At 40.2% G+C, this 23,054-nt stretch overlaps 1 protein-coding gene across 11 annotated transcripts in view; it reads right to left on the reverse strand.

Annotated features, from left to right (window-relative positions):
* The window catches only part of ZNF474 (zinc finger protein 474), a 217,692-nt gene that overhangs the window by 173,351 nt on the left and 21,287 nt on the right, over positions 1-23,054 (reverse strand). For 10 of the 11 annotated variants that reach the window (XM_082457886.1, XM_082457880.1, XM_082457885.1 and 7 more), the window contains exon 2: positions 9,906-11,141. In XM_082457886.1, coding sequence (XP_082314012.1) covers positions 9,906-10,928 — 1,023 coding nt within the window. In that variant the 5' untranslated portion in view covers positions 10,929-11,141. Of the gene's footprint in view, positions 1-9,905; positions 22,789-23,054 lie in introns of those variants that run through there. The other variant, XM_082457876.1, reaches the window with a different exon arrangement.

The following is a 23,054-nucleotide window of genomic DNA, read 5'->3' on the forward strand; positions in this document are numbered from 1 at the left end:
AACCCCCTTCCAACAATATCAAAAGATGGGGGTTGGTAGGAGCAGGGGAGATGCAGAAGGTGCTGGAAGGGAAAGGAGATCCAGGTCACCCAAAGCCATTCCCGAAGTCAGAATTTTGCCTGTAGCCATTTAAAACACAATTTCAACAAACTTGACTGAGATTGAAAGTGTATAATTAAGTTTCCATTCCCCCAGGCATGTCCTACACATGCAGACACAGTATTAATAGCATTTTAATATATAGGAGTAACTGTGTAGTTCAGTCTCAAACCTCAACAATCGCAGAGTTTGATTGTCTCAAAACCACTGGTATTTCACATTTCTGGTGTTTTCAAACAATCCTACCCAAATGTCACATCTGGAAGGATCGTTGTTTGAAATTAAATTGTTTTTGGAAATCACTGGATGCCACGTAAAGGAATTTTCCAATCCAGCCTGTCTATTGGCCAACTATTAGAGAGTCTGCTATTTGTGATTTGGAGTTTTGTTTTGCTCCTTTTAACAATAAGAAAGACTTGGTCATTCATTTGGAAATGTTGTTAACATTAAAGTATTTTCATGTACCTGATTTTTTAAAACAAACTATTGGTATTTTGAATATATGTTTGGCATTTTAGCTATTTACTTCCTTGTCCTGACATACAAAGGCTGAAAAATCTAAGTCAAAGAACAAATTCCAAATTAGTTTCTGTTTATGAAAGGAATACAGTTTCTTAGCTGAAGGTTTTTCTTTTTCTTTTTTCTTTTCACATTTGAGATAGAAGCATTCTTTTCTGATCCCTTGAAAGGATATTGGTTAGAAAGTGAGATGTTTGAGATATTGATTCAACCTCTTGGCAAATGCTTGTAAGAATGACTTTCCTTGAAGAAAACGGATGTGTCCCTGGTGTCTGGTTCCTGTGATCCTCAGTTTGGCACCAGGCCTGACCTTCATGGTCAGATGGCTCTGGGTCACAGGGTAAAATGAAGCAATGGGGACAAGAAAGGAAAAACCTAAAAACTATGGCAGACACAGTTTTTCCAGCTTCTATAGTTAGAGAGAAAAAGAGTAAAGCATAGGCACTATCTGACCTGGAACTTGGAAGATGGGTTATTTCCCATGAATGGTTTGTCTACAACTTGTATGCTAAAGGGCCCCCAGCTCTGGGGGGAGGCCCAGGAAAGAAGTTTTCCAATGAAAAGAAGAAAGATATCATCTTGGATATAGGACAGAAAGGATTCTAACCTTAGGAGATAGTTTTGTTCTTTGGTTGTTGTCTTTTCCTTTTCTTTTCTTATCAGAGTTTTTGGTCCCAATCTCTCCCTTTCCTCTCTGTCTCCCTACCCTCTGCCTCTGATTTCCTGAAGCTTTAGGTTGGGACCAGTGATATCTTTATGGTTTTACCTTTTCTGCTTAAACAAAGGTAGCCTGGATGTGAGAGCTGCTTGGGGACTTTTAATGACAGTATTAGGGCATCAGAGTTGGTGCTTGGAGCAGGATTATTGGAAATTTATTGAGTTCCTCCATTTATTAGACCCTTCTTTAATTTGTAGGACATCTCTCTCCCTATAAGACAGCCTCACAGAGGTAAATATGTGAAAGAGACAATGGATGTAAGAAGGAGATGAATTACATAATATAAAGGGAAAGCAAGAGGTGAGTCCTAAGTCAAATTCTCTCAGTTTCCACCTATTCATAAAGCTGAACTTGTCCTCACATCTAGCAGTGAGAGTCTGTTCATAGGACAATCGCCTCCGTTTCAAGAGGAACTTTTTCAAGGTTGTGTTGCACTGCCTTTGGTGGAGTTCTAAGAATTTTGGGAGAGATTTTAATTGTTGACTTGGAATTTAGGTTTCTAAGAACTATGTATATCCGTTCAGTCATTACATAAAGATTTCCTAAGCATCTATCACTAGAAAATGTGGATGTCTGTGTGTTTGGGGCTGGAAGGAGCGAGATGGGGGTGACATGGAGAAGCAGGTTTAGGAAGACACATGAAATCATTTAAGCTAGAAAGATTATCTGAGGGTACAGCATGTTGTAGTTCTGTTCATTTTAGGCTTGAATAATACCTGAATTTATAATATGTGATCCTCTCTTCTCACAGAGGTTACCATCAGTATTTTTCTTTTCAGAGGAGCAGAAATCCACATATTGGAGTACCAATGCAAGGACCACCTATTTTTGCTTTCATCTTTGGGCTCTGAGAGAGGTAGCTATATCTACTATGGTCTCTCTCATTACGGATATGTAGGACATACGGATAATTATCATTTGAGGCTGATTTTTAAAAATGAATATGTTAGAGTGTAATTTGTACAGATGAGTATTATTCTTCACATTTTTATCTTAGGAAGTAATATATATCAATTTCATTGGGGTTGCTGTTGCTGTCACATCAGATGTGGAACCCTCTCTCACCCTCAGCACGTATGTCACACATGCTATATACACACAGATTCCTTTGGGTTGGTTTCTGGAGCCAACAGGGCAGAGGGGAATGCTCTCATTACCTTAAAGTTGCACTTGGTACACCTGAGAGCCGTGGGATCCTAGAACGCTGCCCTGATATTCAGGCATGGTTGGCACCAAGGAAAGACGAAGAAATGGCACATGGAGCTGGATATTAGTGGTCCAGCTGGCAGCATCATCAGGGGGTGGTTTGTGAGGTCGAGCCTGGTTCTCATGACATCGGCACTGACGACCATGAGGAGGTGAGCTCGGGCCACTGAAGATGGTTATAAGAATGAGAACCCGCAGGCGGATCACACTGGACTTTTTATCTACCACCTCCAGAGAGTTCCAAGTCATTCTTGTGTTTGGGGATTAAAGAGGCACACGGTTCTAGGAGCCTGTCTTTATTTCAGAAACTCAGTTTAACTGAAGGCGTGAAGAGACAAAGGACTAAGTAGACCCTCAAGATTCGCTTTTCCCTCTCTCTTTATATGTCTCTCTTTCTCATCTGATAGGCCTGATCAGCTTACCTGGTATTTCACTGAGAAAATATAAAATATAAGCTAACAGACTGTAGCTCCTTCATCTTCCCACTAACAACCTACAATCTTACCTTCACCTGCATTCAACCTGAAAAGGGTTGAAAGGGTATGGCTATGCTGCCAGGCTTATAAGTGTTCATTAAGCAGGACAAAGAGGACAGAAGTTTGTTCATTCAATAAATATTTATTGTTAGGCATTGGAATAAGTGTTAAATATAGAGTCATAAAAAGGTAGACACAGTTCTTGATCTCCTGGAGTTTTTAGTCTTACGGAGGAAATGATAGGAAATAAATAAAAATAAATATAAAAATTCAAATTGTAATGTGACAGTGTCTAATGGTGAGAGGTGGACATTTAAGTTCTTGGTTAGAGACAACCTCGTGACGTTTCAGCTGAGACATGAAAGGTATGAAAGCATTACCCAATAGTCAGGATGTGAGGGGATGGCAATGACAGGAGGAGGAGACATGCTGGCTAAAGGTAGCATGTATGAAGGCCTTGAGGTAAGAAAGATCTTAAAATGGAACGAAAAAGTCCACATGTGGCCAGAGTGTGATGAAGGGAGGGGACAGGCACACAAGATAAAGCTGTGGAAACAGCACAGTTTCCGCCTGAAATGGAGACATGTCCCCTCTTGTTAATCCTCTCCCTTTGCACAGGCTGGGATCCCACCTTGGTGCCCATTTCTCCCTAGTCTCTAAGCCAAACTTCTCAAAACACCTCCTATCTTTATCATCCATACAGTCTGCAACCCCCGTCACGACCCTGAATGTGTTCTCTCCAAGTTTGTCAAACTAAATTCACGTTGCCAAATCAAATAGATTTTTTGGCCTTCATCCTACTCCATCCTTCATCCTACCTCTGTGCACTGCGTACCGTTTTCCACACCCTTATTCTTCACATTTTCTCCTGTCACAACTTTCAGGGCACCACACTCTCAAGTCGTTCCTCCAGCGTTTCCAGTCACTTATTCTCCAGCTCCTTCTCCTCTAACCCCTAAATACTGTAATGCTTCAGGGCTCAGCCCTGGGTTGATTTTTCTAGCCCTATACTCATTCTGATGACTTTAAATATATATTAACAATGCACAAATGTATATCCCAGCCCAATTCCTCTTTTGAGATCCAGACTTATATATTCAGCCTGACTTGCCTACTTAGATATCTCACAAGCATTTTGAATTTGGTATGTCCAGAATGAAACAATTGGTCTTTATCCCAAGAGCCTACCCATTTCTCAAGTTTTTCCCATTTTAGAAAGTGACACAACCAGTGCAGTTGCTCAAGCTAGAAATCTTAGAGTCATCCTTGACCCCCTTCCTTACTCCTCCACATCCCAACTATTACCAGGTTCTGCCCATTATACCTTATCTCCATCTCTGCTACCAATACCCTAGGCCAAGCTTTCATCTGCTTCCACCTGGCTTCCTGCAATAGCCAAATAACTGATGTCCCTGTGTCCACTGGGCAGCTGGCAGAAACTGTGCTGTTTCCACAGCTTTATCTTGTGTGCCTGTCCCCTCCCTTCATCACACTCTGGCCACATGTGGACTTTTTCGTTCCATTTTAAGATCTTTCTTACCTCAAGGCCTTCATACATGCTACCTTTAGCCAGCATGTCTCCTCCTCCTGTCGTTGCCATCCCCTCACATCCTGACTATTGGCTAATGCTTTCATACTTTTCAGGTCTCAGCTGAAATGTCACGAGGTTGTCTCTAACCAAGAACTTAAATGTCCACCTCCCACCATTAGACACTGTCACATTACAATTAGAATTTTTATATTTCTTTTTATTTATTTCCTATCATTTCCTCCATAAGACTAAAAACTCCAGGAGATCAAGAACTGTGTCTACTTTTTTTTTTAAATTTTATTTATTTATTTATGGCTGTGTTAGGTCTTCGTTTCTGTGCGAGGGCTTTCTCTAGTTGCGGCAAGTGGGGACCACTCTTCATCACGGCGCGCGGGCCTCTCACCATCGCGGCCTCTCTTGTTGCGGAGCACAGGCTCCAGACGCGCAGGCTCAGTAATTGTGGCTCACAGGCGTAGTCGCTCCTTGGCATGTGGGATCTTCCCAGACCAGGGCTCGAACCCGTGTCCCCTGCATTGGCAGGCAGATTCTCAACCACTGCGCCACCAAGGAAGCCCTGTGTCTACCTTTTTTATGACTCTATATTTAGTACTTAGTCCAGTGCCTAACAATAAATATTTATTGAATGAACAAACTTCTGTCCTCTTTGTCCTGCTTAATTAGCACTTATAAGCCTGGCAGCATAGCCGTACCCTTTTTGTACCACACATATGCCTCTCTCTTTAGTGACATAAAAAGGTATTGTTCTTTGGAATTGGACAGATCTGGCTCTGACACCACTACCAAGCCCACTGTGTGACTTTGGGCTAGTTGCTTAATCTCAGTTTCCCCACCTGGAACGTAGGGAAGTAATATCTGTCATATAGTAATATTACGAGGATTAAAATGAGAACATGTATATGAAGTACTGATCATAAAGATAGTTAATAAAAGTTACTTCCCTTTATTCCATGCCTCCTAATAAACTCCAAATACTTTTTATCTAATAGACACACACACACACACACACACACACACACATACACACAACATTTGACAATGTGAGAACATCCATCCTGCCCTTCTGAGTCTTTCTGATCGTGACCTTCCCACTGAGAGGTTTGCCTTTAGAGAATGAGATATTTAGCTATGGAACAGCATTGATGATATTAAACCAAATATATAACTGTAGCCTTAATTAATTTGAGTTTGTATTATAAGGGCACGTTCTCAAATATGAAGGTAACACAAAGAGAAAGGCAATAATATTTTTGAGTGTAGAAGACATTACATTAAAAGAAAACACCAGATGGCAGCACCCGATGCTAGAGATGTGTCTGATGGGATTTTAGCTCAAACCTGAGCATCAAGGATGCCAAAGGTAGCTTAAAACTACATTCAGAGAGACAATCTTTTATTAAAAAAAAAAAAAAAGACATTCCCTAAAGAAAAATAATGCCTGTTTTGTAATATAGTGTAGGGTTTTTAGAAACAGTGTTTCACATGTTACCAGAAAAATACTAAGAAAATAACCCTAAGCATTATGTAACTAATAAAAGGTAATTAAACAAATGCTTCATTTTAGGTTGTAGTTATATTTAATTAACTCTGCCAATCTGTGTTCCAATTAGCCAGAAAGACCTTAAGTCAAAGAATGAAATACTATCAGCTTATAGAAAAGGGAAATTTTTTCCCGAATATTAAATGCAAATATTAAAATGTATTCACTCATATTAAAATAAGAGGCAATAGTGGTCTCTATTCTTGTATACTTCTAGCATGACTTAGACCATTGCTTGCTAAAACAGACATCAAAGGGTTGCATTAAATAAATGCAATATTAAAATTTAAAATGATAATCTATAGTTTTCCATATTATGCATCAAATTTCACCTGGAATTAACACTACTTTTAAAATCTTGCTTAATTGGATATTGCTTGTTCAGGCTTTCCTTCTTTTAGAGGCAAAAAGGGGAGTTTGATGTTGCTCTGACACCATATAATGGGAGAACAACACCCCAGGCAGTCACACCTTTTATTTATTTTTTATTTTTTTATTTTTAAAAATCTTTATTTGAGTATAATTGCTTTACAATGGTGTGTTAGTTGCTGCTGTATAACAAAGTGAATCAGCTATACGTATACATATATCCCCATATCTCCTCCCTCTTGCGTCTCCCTCCCACCCTCCCTATCCCACCCCTCTAGGTGGTCACAAAGCACCGAGCTGATCTCCCTGTGCTATGAGGCTGCTTCCCACTAGCTATCTATTTTACATTTGGTAATATATATATGTCCATGACACTCTCTCACTTCGTCCCAGCTTACCCTTCCCCCTCCCCATGTCCTCAAGTCCATTCTCTACATCTGCATCTTCATTCCTGTCCTGCCCCTAGGTTCTTCAGAACAATTTTTTTTTTTTGATTCCATATATATGTGTTAGCATACGGTACTTGTTTTTCTCTTTCTGACTTACTTCACTCTGTATGACCAACTCTAGGTCCTTTTAAATAAAAATCCGCATCAAGGGTTTTATTCCTCTTACATGCTGCTTGGGATCCTTCACAACTTCACTGTGAGATCAGAGAGAGTGAATTCAGCCCTGCATTTTGGATGAGAAGCAACGGAACAATTCAAGTCCATTCAGTGGTGAGAGGGCAAAGCAGAGCTGGCACAGAATGCCCATCGACGACTTGGAGGAGGATCGTTTTAGCAGCGTTTGTTTGTTTAGATTTGATTGAAGGGTAACAGGAGCATCTGTGTCATCAGAGAACTGAGCCAATCTATGTAGGAGGAACATTCCGAGAGGAGGGTAATCCACTCTGCCAGCGAAACAGTCATTGTTGCCCAACTGCAATGAGTTGCTTCCAAGTTCTGTGATCATGCTTCTGAAAATATTTTTCTCACCTGAGTTCACTACAAGATTGAGCCCCCTGAGAACACTGGGCAAGATCGCTGATTCTAATCTGAAGTCAGATCAAGGATTCTAGAGGGAAATTGTTCTGATTGACATGAGAAGAGAGGAAGCGAACATCTGAATTGAAAAAACAATGCGTGTGTCTCACAGTCAGCCAAAAGCTGGCCACCACAGGCAGATGAAATTCTGAAATCTAATAATGCACAAGGCAGTGATCTTTATGGAAATGAATGATTCACTGCACTATCTAAATCTTAAATGATACAAAGATAGAAAAACAGCAATAGACAGGGTCAAAATGCAACCAAAAGAGAAAACTATACTACCCAGGAGAGGCTTTCTGCTGAAAGCACCGTGCAGTGGCAAATGTCTTTTCAAGGGAAGGGATAAAGTCTGTTGGTTCAAGAGATCTTATGCCTCTCAGAAGACTAGGAGTTTTCTCCATTTTAATGAACCCAAGCTTGCTCCAAATCTGTCAGCTAAAGGGACCCTATGTTGGATGACATTTCGATGCCCTCCACTAAAGCCTGTGTGGTCCCCAAAAGGGCCAGCACATATGTGATGGCAGTGGGTGCCAGTTTCTCACTGACATGCACCTTTTCAGGTCGGGAGCAGAGTTGGTCAAACTCTGACAGAGCCGTGTCCTCTAGATGCCCCTGTTCCAAAGGACTCCCTCTACTCTGATCTAAAAGCGCAAGACACCGACAGCGCTCACTGGCCTCTCCTCCTGACAGTCTCCCCTCCAGATGACTGAGTGAGTCAAGGGTGTCCTCTTGTGAAGCCGGGGGCCCAGGCCAGCTTCTCTCAGCAGTCGTGACTGAGTGAGAACATGCTATGCTCAGCCTGCTGGCTCCACTCTTGGGAGCACAAAGTACGTGTTACAGCAACAAGCACAAGAATTCTGACCCCACTTTTTCCTATCTTGAGATCTGCAATGAGAACATTTAAAGCAAATGCATACAATCAGGAAACAGGGCTGAAAGTCAGAATACTAACAGAGTTTCAGATTTGTGGCTCTAAGACGTGGATTCTTTTGCTCACTGAATCCAGACCCCACACGTTTTGGAAGAAAAGCAACCGCCAGAAGATGAGAAAAACAGTTCATGTTTATGAGACCAGCCTGAAGCCCATGCCACACTTACGAGTTTGGGTTTTCATTCGGCAAAGAAACTAGCTGTTCTTTTTCAAGTTCATCGGAAAATATGCCCATTAGTCTGACTCTTCTGCTTTAGGATCACTGTCTTGGAAACTTCTAAACCAGTAAGTGAAAGATCTCATTCAAAGATTTCATTTTAAACATAGAAGTTAGGAAAAAGTACCCGACATTTGCCAAAGTAATGCAATAAAAGAAGTAACAAAGAAAAATTCGGTAAAAAATGAAGTATGGCTACCCATCCCCCAATCCCTCTGGTTTAATTTTTGCAATAGCTTGAGTAACCTTAGTTTCCTGAGAACAGTTCGTTTAAAGAACCCTGCAGGTGGGACATTTCAAGTAGCAAGTCACTGAGAAAAGACTTTGACCACCCCCTATTTCTCACGACTTGATGTTCTGTAAGGTGTGACACATGGCAGCACAACCACTTCCCTGGCTTCATGGAAGGACAAAACACATGGACCACACCCTATCTTGCATCCTTCCCCAGTCCTGGTTGATGATGAAATTTCAGGTGAAGGCCCAACAACATTTCACCATACAGGCTGGGGATCCCTGGGGTCATGCTTATTTACAACTGCCCAAGTCATGGCCTGGTGTCTGACCCGAACACAGGGTACAGAGAAGCAGAGGAAACTGAGCACTTCCTAGATCCATGAACACATCTAGTTGGCTTTGGGTCTGCACTGGGGTTAATTCCCCAGATACTACAACCATATAAGTGTTAAAAGAAACATGCTGCATTTTAGAGCATGTTTATTTCTGCAAGTGCTCCAGTGTTTAATTACTGCTAAAGTCATTTGGGGTTTTTGACACAGATTTTATTTTAGTACGATAAACTCAGTATAACCAGCATTGCCAAAAATGAATTCCTAAGGTAGATGACTAAAATAAACCAGTAATAAATATTGGCTGTTGGAATGGGAATTATATCTCTGTAATGTAGACACAGCATTACTGACTCATTTTCAAATAACAGTCTCTCCCAAGGATTATTGGTATGAGGGATCAAGGAAGAAAGAAGTCCATCTCTCTTTTAGGCAGCAGAATGGAAGAGGACTATGAATCCACCAGGCAAGGGTGTTTTTATATCTACTTTGCCAACAGAGATATAGCCCTGGAGTCTGACAGGGGGTCAACTTAGGCTGCACTGAGGCAGAAATAAGGCATTGAAAGAAACCATCCTAGGAGCTGAGGGAGCTGATTCTGGGGACATTTTTCTCTCATTCCCCTGGAGGCAGAATGTATCCCCTAGACCCACCCAGTGTGTATCATGTGGCACGAATTACCTTATCAGTCACCGTAGGTACTGCCATGTTCCTTTGCTGCTTGGAATTAGTGGACTGTTTGAGGCCACCTTTACTCCATAATGTCAAATCCTGAACTTTTGGCCCACTAGGTTGAGCTGTACAACTTCTCTGGTGTACCAGGAGGCTGTCAGGGGCAAAGGTATGGCTACAATTTGGGCAGGGTACGAGCTGAGCTTGACTCGGCCGCTCTTGGTTGGACTGTCCAGTTGGAAGGGGCTGAGGCTTCTGCGGTAGTGGCTGGCAGAACTCCCTGGGGAGCCGGTCATTTTCTATTTTCCACTTTTCCAGGCATTTGGGCTGATGTATAGGAAGGGACAGAGTGCCAAATTCCCTACCACAAACGCAGCAGATGAGAGCCCTTGGTCGGGTTGGGATGCCAACAGAAGCTTTCTTGAGAGCAGCAAGATTATCAGAACTGTTGGGATTTGGTGCCCTGGGTCCCTCACCCTTCGGCTTGCAGCTTCTCTGATGAACAAGAAGCCGATCTGGCAAGAACTTGCGGCCACAGGGTTCACAGGGCAGCAGCTGAGCCTGGGAACTCTGGAATGCTGCCTGAAGATTGTAGGATCCACTTCCACTGAGAGGCAGTGGTTTGGAAGGTTCTGGCCTCCTCAGGTGCTTGGGCAACTTGCTGTTTTCAGTACGCCACTTCTCCAAGCACTGGGGCTCGTGAATGCCAAGCGATTGGGACCCAAATTCTCGGCCACAAATATAGCACACCTGGAACCCGGGCCTGCGGGATGGGATCACAGGGGGGCTGGGCTGGCTTTCCGACATAATCCTCCTACTGGACTGTTTTAGGAGTATTACAGTTCCAGGTCTATTTTTCTGAGGGTTCGTCTTTATTTTTTCACCAGGATTGACATGCTCTATTTCTGGCAAAAAGCTAGAATGGGATGCACTAGATAGAACAGCTTGGTTTATAAGGGAGGTGGGCTCTTTAGAAGGGTGGAAAGACTGTTGCAACGTGTTGGAAACCCTTTTCTCCTTTCCTCTTTCCATTAACAAAGAAGTCTTTCTCGAGTGCTTGCTCTGATTTCAGGCCAGACATATTTTGGGCTTCTGCTTAGAGTGAAGGTTAGTCAGGTTGGCTGTTCTGGGGTTCCACAATGTAGCCAGTACCTTAGACCCAAAGACAGTGACTCAGAGCTTCATTGCAGGGCAGCAGTCTGGAATGCTGGAAAGTCCCCATGAAACCTCAGATGCCTCCAAGATCTGCAGGGGAAGCATAAATCAAGAAGTTATTACATACAAACACACACACACACGCACACACACACACACACACTTAGATTTTAAGTTGATAAAGAACCGTGATTTTTTTTTTTGTTTGACCTAGTATCCTCTTTGGCTAGCATAATAACTAGCACTTAGGATTTGTTCAGTAAATGTTGAAATAAATACGAAAGAAATTTCCATTATGAATTGCACTGTTATTGTGTTGAAAGTAGTGTTCTGCCCAAAGGAAGATGGACATTACTAGCACATCACAGACATATATGGCACAATCCAAGAGGCATGATGGTGAGATCATGGAGGAGAGAACAAAGGCCTCTGAAAATTAGATTAATGAAACTGCAGATCATGTAAAAAGACCTCCTTCCACTACTTTAGGGATTCTTTTTAGTGCCATGGAATCCTTTGTCAGTTCTTTGAAGCCTAGGGACCTCTTCCCAGAATAATAATTTTAAAAGCAAAAAATAAAATTCTTACTAGTACAAGTGAAACTAATTTTATTGAAATAATTTATCAAATATTTTTAGTTGTGATTTATCTTTTACTTGAGCTATAGTAATATGCTAAAATGTTTGAGTGTCCATGGGCCTAGGGTTAAGAACCGGCAGAAGAAGTAATACAATAGTGAATAGGAGGATTATCAGGGAAACCATCAGAGAGAGGTAAACTTCTTGTAACCTACCAGGTATCCACTCTTCTTCATCATGGCACTGGAGTATTATTAAATTGTGGTCATAACTGTCAAGCCAAGGATGCAACCCAGGGCTATACTCTTCCTGGTAGTATATCTGTACCTCTTTCCTGGGATGAAAATGCTCAGACTTCACTTGATGCTCTTTTTATAGCTATTGTGTTCACGTTCTTGTTTTATATAGATATATTTCTGTATAGATATTATCTATCTATCATCTTCAAAATACCTTTTGTAAAAAACATGGCCAACAATTTTATTAAACCAGAAGAAAGGGCTGATAAGATCTCATTATGGTCAGAAGCCAAAGGAGTTTTTACCTTGGGTAAAGGCATGAGTCAGTTTTATCTCAGGTCTACAATCTAGCTCAAGAAAGATAATTTTCAAAAGTCTTAGGACCTTCTTCATTTCCTGAAGGATGACCTCACTCTGGATTAAAGGCTCCTATTCACAGAGGGAGCAACACCTGTTCTGAGGCTGGACCCTGCAGACCACAGCAGACACGGCTTCAGGCACAGCAAGGACAGCCGTGCTGGTAATATCAAAACACTGTTTGGGCATTGCGGTTGATAAGGGACAAAAAGAGCTGTGAGATATGCACCCAGTTCCCATATTTTGGTGCCAAGAAAGGTCTAAATCTTTGCAATTAAGGCTATCAAATCGGGTCTGGCACAGAAAAGGAAGTTATTCTTCATTTTGACAGATCCTAAGACAGTGATGTTAACACATGTGACAAAAGAATGTGTTGGCCCCAAACAGAATGACCAACACAGAAAATGAAGCTTGAAGAAACAAAATTTATCACTTGATCATCACCATCCAAAGAGAAAATGGCTCTAGAGAACACAAAGAATCCAGTAAAATTATTTCATCAGGTTTTAAACAGCACATGACTGAAATAATCCTCCAAACCACTCTGCTTTTTTGGTTCTGATTTCTTGTTCACCAAGGATCTCCTGGTTCAGTTTCCCATTTTCCTTGATACCAGGAAGTTGCAGACAGTAAAAGTACTTAAGGAGACAGATTGGAAAAATCAATGCGATCAAATGAGCTTACTTCCCTAAACTTGCTTGCAGTCTTCCCCCCTCCCCACATTGCTCCCTGGAGATGAGAATTCTGAGAAAGCCCCATGACTTGCCCCAACACCTCCTCCATCTCCCTAATCATAAAGTAAGAGAACTAATATTTATTGAGTGCCAACTATGCATCAGATATTGTACTAATTTTTATTTACATAATTTCATTTAATTCTCAAAAGATTATGAGGCAGGTATTATTATTTTCTTTTTACAAATGAAGAAACTGTGACTCAGAAAAGACAAGTAACTTGCCCAAGACAGTCAGTTTCTAAATGACAGAACTGGGAATCAATTCCAGCTCTCTTTGGCTCCAATGCTCGACTCTTTCCATTATTCATTCTGCCTAAAATTCCAACGGCAGAGCTTCTTCTCCTAAGTTTTTTGTCCCTGTTTTAATGTACAATTCATATGCCCCATGGGAAGGTAACTAAGCTCTCACCTGCTTTTATGATCCCTTTCAGAAGAAGGAAGAGGTGAAAGGGAGGAGGGGAATAGGGCACAGAAGAAGAGAAATCTCCAAGATGGAAAAAGCAGGTGAGAAACTGAGGTTACTGAAGACAGCGTTTTTCCTTAAGTGATAGGGTTCATTTTATTTTGCTGTGAATGGTTTTCTAGATGAAGTTTTTCTCTGTGTGGTGTGCAATACATAATCCTTTCCTGATCTCACCAATATCCTTAATAAAAATCTATACTACTAGCTGCAGGTGGTGGGTGAGGGGAATTGGCTTCAGGGTGAAAGTGAAGGCTTCCCAAAGAGGTCAGATGGCGTTCAGTTTTCAGCCCTGTCACTATTTTGATTAGGGATGGATCTTTATGCATGCAGGTGCTTGCGCACTACAAATATTTTCTCTGCAGCAAAAATGACAAAGCATCATAAAATTCCTATTGAATCTTCATCTTTTCTTTTTTAATCATCCTCTTTCTTCCTCCAGTGTCCTCCTGAAAATTGTCTTATTGTGATGAAATGTATCAATGTATGGAAGATGAGGTAGCTAGAAGCGAGCGAAATTTTGGGGAACTGGAGAAATTTATGATGTTTCTGCCAGTGATTCTGCTAAGGCAATGTGACAAGGCACAGCATAGTCAGCTGCTCTACGCTATAAGTCAGTTCTAAAAGTGAGAGTGCTGGAAAATACTAAATACATACACTTAAATCACTTAAGAATTTGGCCTGTCACCCAGATACATCGTAAAGCAATGTTGCTAGTTTATAAAGAGAACCACTTTGCAAAGCCAGCCAGTTTCACCCCAAGCATCCATGGAGAAATGTTCACTCCAACTGGCCTGAATTATTCATTTTGACCATATTTGCAAATAGACTGTTTAAAGAATGTCTTGGAAGGCATCACGTTTTATCAATATGATGCCATTTTTCCATGCCCTTTGGTGTTCATGGGAAGGGAGAGACAAACTCACAAAGATGAATATAATAACCATGAAAATCCAAAACCCATCTTAGCATTAGGAGGTGTTTCTCTAAAAGAGAGGGGAAAGAACACAAGCAGAAGTGTGATGAAGTCTTTTGAAAAATAATTTAGCTCTTTGAAACAAAATAAGCATGTGCTACATGACCTTTTCTCTGTTAGTATAGAATCCAAATTCTTTAAATGGACAAATGAATAAATAAGAAAGGTGGAGTTGGGACTTATGCTGGCTCTGAGTAAAATTATAAAATAGAGGAGGTTTGTCTTCAATATCCTCCATCCACCCCATTCAGTAGCCTCCCCTGCCTGGTACCCTCATATACACTCCAGTCTTCCTTACCAATGAAATCTTGCTTTCAGAAAAGAGCTAATAGACTCTTTTACACCAAGAATTATGATCGATGAGGTAATATCCCTCCCAGAGTCTGGCAGAGACAGCTAGTTCCCTACCAATAGTTACTCTGTGCAAATTCTCTCAAGTTAACAGAGCCCCACTTTCTAGCTGGGCACATGATTTCCCAGCCAAAAGTCTACAGGTTTCTTTGTAGCTAGTGGAAATATTATGTGGCACTTGTAAAAACTCTTATTGAAAAGTAGGGGACACAACCTGCTCCTCTGCCCTTCCTTCATGCTGATAACTGATGGCTGGAGCTCTAGCAGCCATCTTGGGCCAGATTACATTCGTGTAACCCTTGACATGACAGAGTAGAGATGTTGATGAACTTCGGTCCCTGATAATATTAGAGCCATCATAGAAGCTCTGGAGTGCCTTCCTTGGGCCTTATTTACATAAGAGAAATAAATGTGTATTTGTATTTTAGCCAATTTTTAAGAGCCTTTTACTCATGCGAAAACCTAACACTGAGTTATAGTTTAATAGTTGTCCTTATCTAGGCACAAAATGAATTCTAATAGTGACATTTCAAATTTCAGGACCTTTTTTTGATGAGGAAAAAAACTGAGAGGTTTTATGAGGCAAAATTGACATTAAATATACACTTTTTCCTAAAAATCAGAAATAAAAAAGCTTGAAACTTTAAATACTGAGCCAATGGTTCTTAAGGAACTGATTCACAATACTTCCTTTTCTGGAAATTTTTTTTTTAAGAAAAAAATTAATTGACATTTTGCTTCAGAAGGATAGAATCCTATTTTTTTTCCATGAGAGTTTGAAAGAGCTAGGAAGCACCATTGTTGTGCCAGTTATTAATGCATTGTCTCTATATTCCATACTCTTTCCTATATCCATCTTTGTGATGCTGGCACTGAGACTCTGCACACCCCATGTCTGTTTTGCCAGCCAGCCTTGCATTACGATTTACCAATACTGGTAATGGGGGGAAAATGTGAGGTTAGAGGAGAGAGAAGACTTGTGTCTTTTTAAAGGGTTTCTTGCCTGCTTTTGGTTCTTGTGAGTATCACCCCAGCAATACTTCTTTATCTCAGCAAAAGCAGTTCTTTCCTGTAGCAGTAGCTGAAACCAGTTTACAGTTTTTGCAACATTTGCAAATCAGGTTGATTTCCCCTCCCCCAGCAGACAGCACCATCAGCCAGTCTGTTCTTCCTCTTTGAAAATCGGATTTTCAGCTCCATAGGGTGCTTCTTCTAAGTTGCTAAGTCGTAATAATTCAAACCTCTTCCCTCTGATCCTTCAGCCCTAGGAATGGTAGCTGCCACCTCCCTTATACAATAGTTCTCTTTTTTTACTCTGCTAGTTACCTAGGTAACAACTTCATTCCTGGTTAACAACTCTTTATATTCTCTCTGTTTAAATAACTGGTATGGTTTCTGTCTCTTGACTGATACAGCCACTCTCAGAATATAAGCAATAAAAATCTGTGATATTCAAGCTGCATATTACCTTACAATTGCAATAAACTCAAATGAATTATTTCATAGCATCTTAGAAAATAATATGATGCTTAATATTCAACCCTCAACTCATTCAGACCACTGAAAACATATCTTTATAATGTTTACACCATCACTAGCCTTCAAGAGCTAGAAAATGTTGCTCTTCCATTGTGATCAACTGAATTATATCATAAGGGGAAACCTGCCATTTTAGGCATATTCATATTCTTCTTAATTTTATATGATACTCTTCCTGTACTGACTACCCAGCCATAAGGCCACCGCAGCCACAGAGGGAGTCAGAGTAAGGCAATCCCATTCATAGATCAGAGATGACCAGGAAGTGTTGAGAGGAGCTGGTCCAGTCACCCTGGTTGGTTCTCTGTACTCGCTTCTGGGTAGCTCCTGGGCCAGTGGCATTTGCAGTCCTCAGTAATTCTGATATGCGTGGACAAAAGAGCAACTGGGAACTGGAGGTGGTAGGGCCTGGGAAAGACAGGAGCAGTGTTTGAAAGGTAAAAAATGGAAACACTTTCAGAAAAGCCATTTAGCCTGAGGCATGACTTCTAGGGAATCTGGGTGTCCATACTGACATTCCCAGGCTGATTTTGAATAGCTAATGAAAAATTTCCCCTTCCTTGTCTCTCCTTCACTGCGAAGAATTTTAAACCAAGATATAAGTTCTTTCACTTTTATTCCATCTAATTGTCAGGTGTAGACATAATAGTCTATGGTGTTAGGAAAGTTATGAAAACCAAAAATGGGAGAAATGCACTCTTTATGCTTCTAAGTAGAGCCTTCTGCAAGGGCATTTTATGTTAAGGCTCATAATATCACCCTATGAAAGCTATTATTAGACCGAGCCTGTAATTTTCACTCTATATTGAGTATCCAAATCACAGAGTACTCAAGAGTCATAAATGCCACGCAGGTATGACTGTGTAATTGTAATATTGACATTTGGAGTGATGGAGAACTGGTTATGAAAACCACCAGGATAGTCGCATTAGAGGCCTATACTGTATAGAAATTCAAAGGATAGACAAAAAACTGGGAGAGTCAGGCCACTGAATAACAAACAAATCTACATGCCATATTTTCTGACATCTGGGATAGTTCGATTCCAATAAAATAACTCTATTCCAATAGCTCTTTTTCAAGACTTTAAAGAAATGTTTCATAAGCCAGACCTGGCTTATAGATATGCCCCATTTGGCCTGCATAGAGTTAAAAATGTTTGAATTAGTTGCCATTATTTTAAAACTGAGAGATGTCACGCAAAATTGAGATTTTTGGTTTCTTTTGAAAAATTGGAAGATCAGGCCTAGAGCCCATCTTCCTACGTGGCAACATCGAACATAAGCTGGGATATTGAGTAAGGGCTGAACCTTTAGATCGGACAGCCAATCTTCACTCTTGCAAAGTTTCTCATCAGTCCCTTGTTCAATTCACAACTCATGCTTGATTCTCAAACTCATTTGAATTTGTGATCTTTTGTGATTCTAGCTTTAAAATGTCCTTTTCCTCCATTTTTCTCCTCAGTTAAATATTTGAAAATCACTATAAGGAGCACTTGCCCTCGGAAAACTGAGAACCCAGTTGAAGTCTTTTCTATGGGAGATAACTACTAAAAACATGATGTACTTATTGGTAAAAATTCAGAAGGGAAACTTCCTAATGAAAGTTGAGTCAGGATGAAATACTTGGTTCAATGAAGGAGGGAAATATCCAAGGCAAAAAAGAAAATAACCAGTGACCTGAGAAGGAATTTTCGTACATTATTAAAAGGTCATAGGAAATGATGAATCTAATTTCAGAAAGAAAAAAAAATCAAGCAGCCTGTGTTTAGATCAGCCACAAGAGAGATGATAGAAGGAAAAAAAAAAAAAAAAAAAAAGGAAGAAAGAAAGAAAGGAAAAAGAAAAACACAAACAGGCAAGAAATGTGTTTTGGAAACCATCTGAACTTTTTGGAAGCATTCCCATAATTATTTAGTTATCCATTGATATAATAAGAGCTACTCTTCTGCTTTAGTCAGTGGCCTTTGATTTACCATTAAATGATTTCCCAGATGAAGAATGTTGGATATCTTAAGTTATTAGATTAAGAAAGAACCAGTCAATAAAAAGAACCATAAATAGGCTATTAATAATATAGACTATTGTTACATTTCCAAGATTTGGGCTGGAAATACTTCCTAAGAGACTTATTCTTCCTTGCAGGGATTATAGAATTCAGTGAACTTTTTCTTTCTGCCAAGCTGACCATTTTCTCAAGTATCATCTATGTTAGTTTAAACTGAAAATCTATAAGAACAGCACAGTACAGTAATTCCTTCTCATAAAGAATGAGATATCCAATATCCATTAAGTGTCTAAATTTGATGTATTATGATCAAAAATAATGGGGGAAAAAACTACAGATACCCTTGTTTCAGTATTAAATTTTAAAAAGAATTACAAATAGATTCATTGTTTACCAGTTCCCATCATGTGATGAGCTTGCACAGAGTTCCCACCGTCTTCACACTCTTGATTTACTGTCTCAGAGAGCTAACTCAGAGCAATATCTTTGGCAAAGACTTCCAAGCCACAGAGTATTAGTGTCAGAAGTGCAGTTACTAGACTAGTGCCTCCAGGCTGAAACAAACACAATGAAGAATATAGCTGCCCTTGATGAGATCTTCTTGGCCAAGATAGATTGGCATAAGACAGATGGGCCTCACTGTATTCTGAAGGAACCTTTTTTAACCACATCACCCACTTGTCCTACAAGAGCCTCAAAGTTGTGCCTTAGCTCTACCCACCTCCAGGAGGTCGGTGCCTCCCAAAGCCTGGTTAACACTTAAACTGATCATCATTACCATTCCTTACAGACATCAACACCCTTTGTTAATAATGCTCTCTCTACGCAAAGCTGTTTCTGAGGAAAGTCCCTGGGAAGAAAGTCAAAACCAGGGTGGAGCCCATAAGGCAAGGCTGGGTTTCTGCTTTGTGTTAATGAATGTGCCTCTTATTTCCTGATAAGTTTAGCATGTCTTCTCTGGTGGTGACCCTGGAGTCTCAGTCGTTTGGGTACGCCCACCAGCTGAAGGCTGTTTCTGAACAGGGGCTTTCTGTTGCTCTTCTCCCCACATCTCTCATCCTCCTATGTAAATAAGTCATTAAAAAGCTATTGTCATTCATTCAACATCTCTGAACTTTGTGAACAAGGAACTCTTTCACAGGCCAGATGGTTTGAACTTGTCGATGGTTAGAATCCCCAACTACAACCTCTCATTGCTCAGGAAATCTTACAAAGGCTATCCCCTGCTGGAGAAAACCACTAAAAGGAGTCTCTTGGTGTCTAGGAGAAACTTGTTCATTCTCCACGTCCCCAGAGCCCAGGCCAAACATAAAATGTGGTGACAGCTCTTTATTTGCAAACGTTCTTAGTTTGTAGTTTAAATTTTTTGTGGTTTAAAGTTTATTGAAAACCTCCTTCCACCCCATGCCCAATAAGTATCAAATAGCAAGGAAGTCAGTGAGACTATCAACTGCTTCATTCTCTTTTCCTTTAATAAACAAAAGGAAGATCTCTGTGTGTTTTAAGTCACACCTAGGATCGGAAAGATTGGAACATTTGATTGGAAGAATTCAATTTAAAATCAATTCTGTGAATGCTGTTTTTTACTGTTTCTTGTGTTTTCAGCAGGCTTCTTTTCTCCCACTGCCTGTGCTCTCTTTCTCCTTGTTTCATTGTTCCCATTGTCTGTCTGTCTCCACTTTAAGTCTAGAAGGACAACCTAGCACATTAAGGACAAGTTGCCATCTGCAAGGGAGTGAAGAATGCGGCATCCTGTGGTTGACCCCACTGCTAATTTGCTCTGAAGACACAGACCAGCTCACCACTAGAAAAGTGTGTCTTATATTTCAACTCCATTATATTCTGGAGAAAGCAGGATGAGAAGTGACGGAACCAATCTAATCACATGAGTTCTCAAAAGTAGAGAAACTTTCCCCCATCTAGTGAAAGAGATGGGACAACTGAAGGAAAAAGGGATTCAAGTAGTCATTGCTGACTTTAAAAGAAGTGGAGGGAAGAGGCTGTGTGCAAGCAATGTGGGTGACTCTAGAAGCTGGGAAGGACAAGGAAACAAACACAGGGTCTTCGAAAAGGGACACAGTCTGCTGACACCTTGATTTTACCCCAGGACACCCATGTTGGACTATGGACTTACAGAATGATAAGATAATGGATTGGGGTTCTTTTAAGCTGCTTACTTTATGGTATTTTGCTAAGGCAGTAATAGAAGACCCCAAAAGAAAGAGATCAGCATTGTGAATGGAGCCTTCTGCAAAGATGTTGCTTAACTAGTTTTGGCCCCCCTGTGACCCAGAATCTTAATAGTCAGCTCAGGGTCACCCAGCTCTAATCTCCATTGGAAACCCCACCACGGTGACTCCATCCCAGGGGCCTTGCTGAGAAGCCCCAGTCAGCCTTCTACAATGAGAATTATAATTCAATTTACTCTATAGTAACGAAAACATAAATATTCACATAACATTATAGAATGGGTTCCAGTATCTCTCTCTAGCTCTTGTGAGAATCCTCAACCAGTGTGACTGAAGAAATAATCCTTCAGATTTTGCATTCTTCTCTGTGTGGTCTATGTGTCTTTCCTGTACACACTTCAAGCTTGCTCTCCCCTGTCCTCTTTGACTGTATTCTTTGTTTCTGTATCTGCATATTTACAACTGGTAGAGTCTTTATTAACTATTATCTTCAGAAACTTGACTTTAATACACTCCGCTCTTGGTTAACTGACTCTATTTCTTGTCAAAGTGCTGCATGCATAATATTTTCCTTCTCTCCTTTTGGCTCTGTCCTCAGGACCTCAGTCAGCCTTCTCTAACAATTGGAGGTGGATGTTTAAACCCTTCCTGGATGGAAAGGGTTATTTCCAGTTTCGAGTCTGAGCTGAAAACACATTTCCATTTTGTAGAGTCATTTCCTATGTAGAATTGTAGGAATCAGAATATGCCACTTTGACATAAGGATTACTTTGAGCAAATGGGAAGGCAGATGGGTGAGATTATAGGTATATATATGAATGTATGTGTATGAGTGTGAGCGTATGTATATGTGAGTGTGTAGATGGTCAGTGGATAGGTGTGGGTATGTACATGACTGTGAGTGGATGGGTGTGATATGAGCATATGGATAGATGTGTGAATTGTTAGATGTGGTATGTGTATGGATGTAAGTGAATGTGTATATGTACATGGGTGTCAGTGATTGGGGGTGTGAATAGGTGTGAGTGGAAGAGTGTGAGTGTGTATGTATATGGGTGTGTGGGTGTGAGTGTGTAGATGGATATGAGTATGTAAATGGATGTGTATATATGAGTTTGTAGATGGATGTGAGTGGTTTTGTGTGTGTGTGCGTGTGTGTAGATGGGCAGTAAGGTGGGTAGTAGGTAAAGTGAGAAACGGAAAAGAATGGTGAATAACTTGTATAAGTAATTGGGAAGGTATACTGGGAACAAATTATGAAAAGCCTTATAACTAATCTCAAGAATTTTGATTTCCCTATAGGAAATGGGGAACTTTTATAGAGTTTCTTGTATATAACATACAACTGAAAAAAGATCATGAGTGAGGAAATCTGGAGAACATCAACATTTAACATTTAAAGACTAGGCAAAGGAAGTTCTTTGGTTTCCTAAAAGGATCCATTGCAGAGTTTACTCTGCAAGTAAACATTTAGTAGGAAAATAGATCCCTCTGATTTATTAAATGCAATTTGTACCTAACTTCTTGAGACTATGTATACTACACAGAGCCAGACTTGTATGTTCCTTCCAATTCTGAAATCCTGTTTAATGTTGCTTCAGGCAGTTAGCTCCATGTCCCATCTTATGTTACTAGTAGCTGACATATGTCTAAACATTTTTGCTAAAAATCTTGACAAATACTTCTGGACTAGAAAGTGAACTTCTGCTGTAGAATTTTGCTGCATTTAGACAGAGCTTCAAGAATGAAAGAGTTTATTTACAACAGCATCTTCCCTTTGGATGCTAAATCAATTCCCATGCCTCTTTCTGTGTGTCATGGGCTCAGGTCATTAAAATCTTAATCAAGATTTCACTAACACATCTGGGAAATAGAGTCCAAGTTCAAGCAAGCTCTCAAATACATTGGTTCAGTCTAATTTGCTAAGTAAAAGCAGAAAAAGTAGCTTACACCAAGAACCCAGTAATACTCTGTTAATCTCCACTTTAAAGTACTTCTGCAATAAACTCAGGTCTATTTTAAACACTTGCTCCAAAATGTCTATCAGCTATGGAATCGTGGGATATGTAACCTCTCTGTGCCTCAATTTCACCTTATGTTTGGTAGGATGGTAACACCTTGCAGAGTTACTATGAGGATTAAAAGTAAGATAAAATGCTTAGCACACTGTCTGGTAGGTGGTAAGTATGATATCATAATTGTTATTATATGGTTCTAATAGGTCTTCTGCCCCATATTTTCATAAATAATCCTGCAGGCTGAAAAATGTAATTAGAAGACTAACTATAGATTTTTTAAATTATTCTTCCTTTTTAAAAATATTCTGATGAATTCCAAAGTTTTCATTCTGCAGCTAATTCAAATAACATTTTATTCATATTTCATTAAAAGACAATCCGACCTGTAGTCCTGAAAAGGAAAAAAAATACTGAAAAGTTATGGGAAATATGAGTACATTTTCTAAAATTATCAGATCAAAGCAGTATGAAATATTATAATTATGGTGCTTGTCATACTCAGCCTCTGCTAAGGAAACCTGCCCCACCCCCTCACCGGATAGGTGGCCCTGG

This window comes from Balaenoptera physalus, assembly GCF_965194825.1.
Source record: "Balaenoptera physalus genome assembly, chromosome: 3".
Classification (NCBI taxonomy): Eukaryota; Metazoa; Chordata; class Mammalia; order Artiodactyla; family Balaenopteridae; genus Balaenoptera; species Balaenoptera physalus.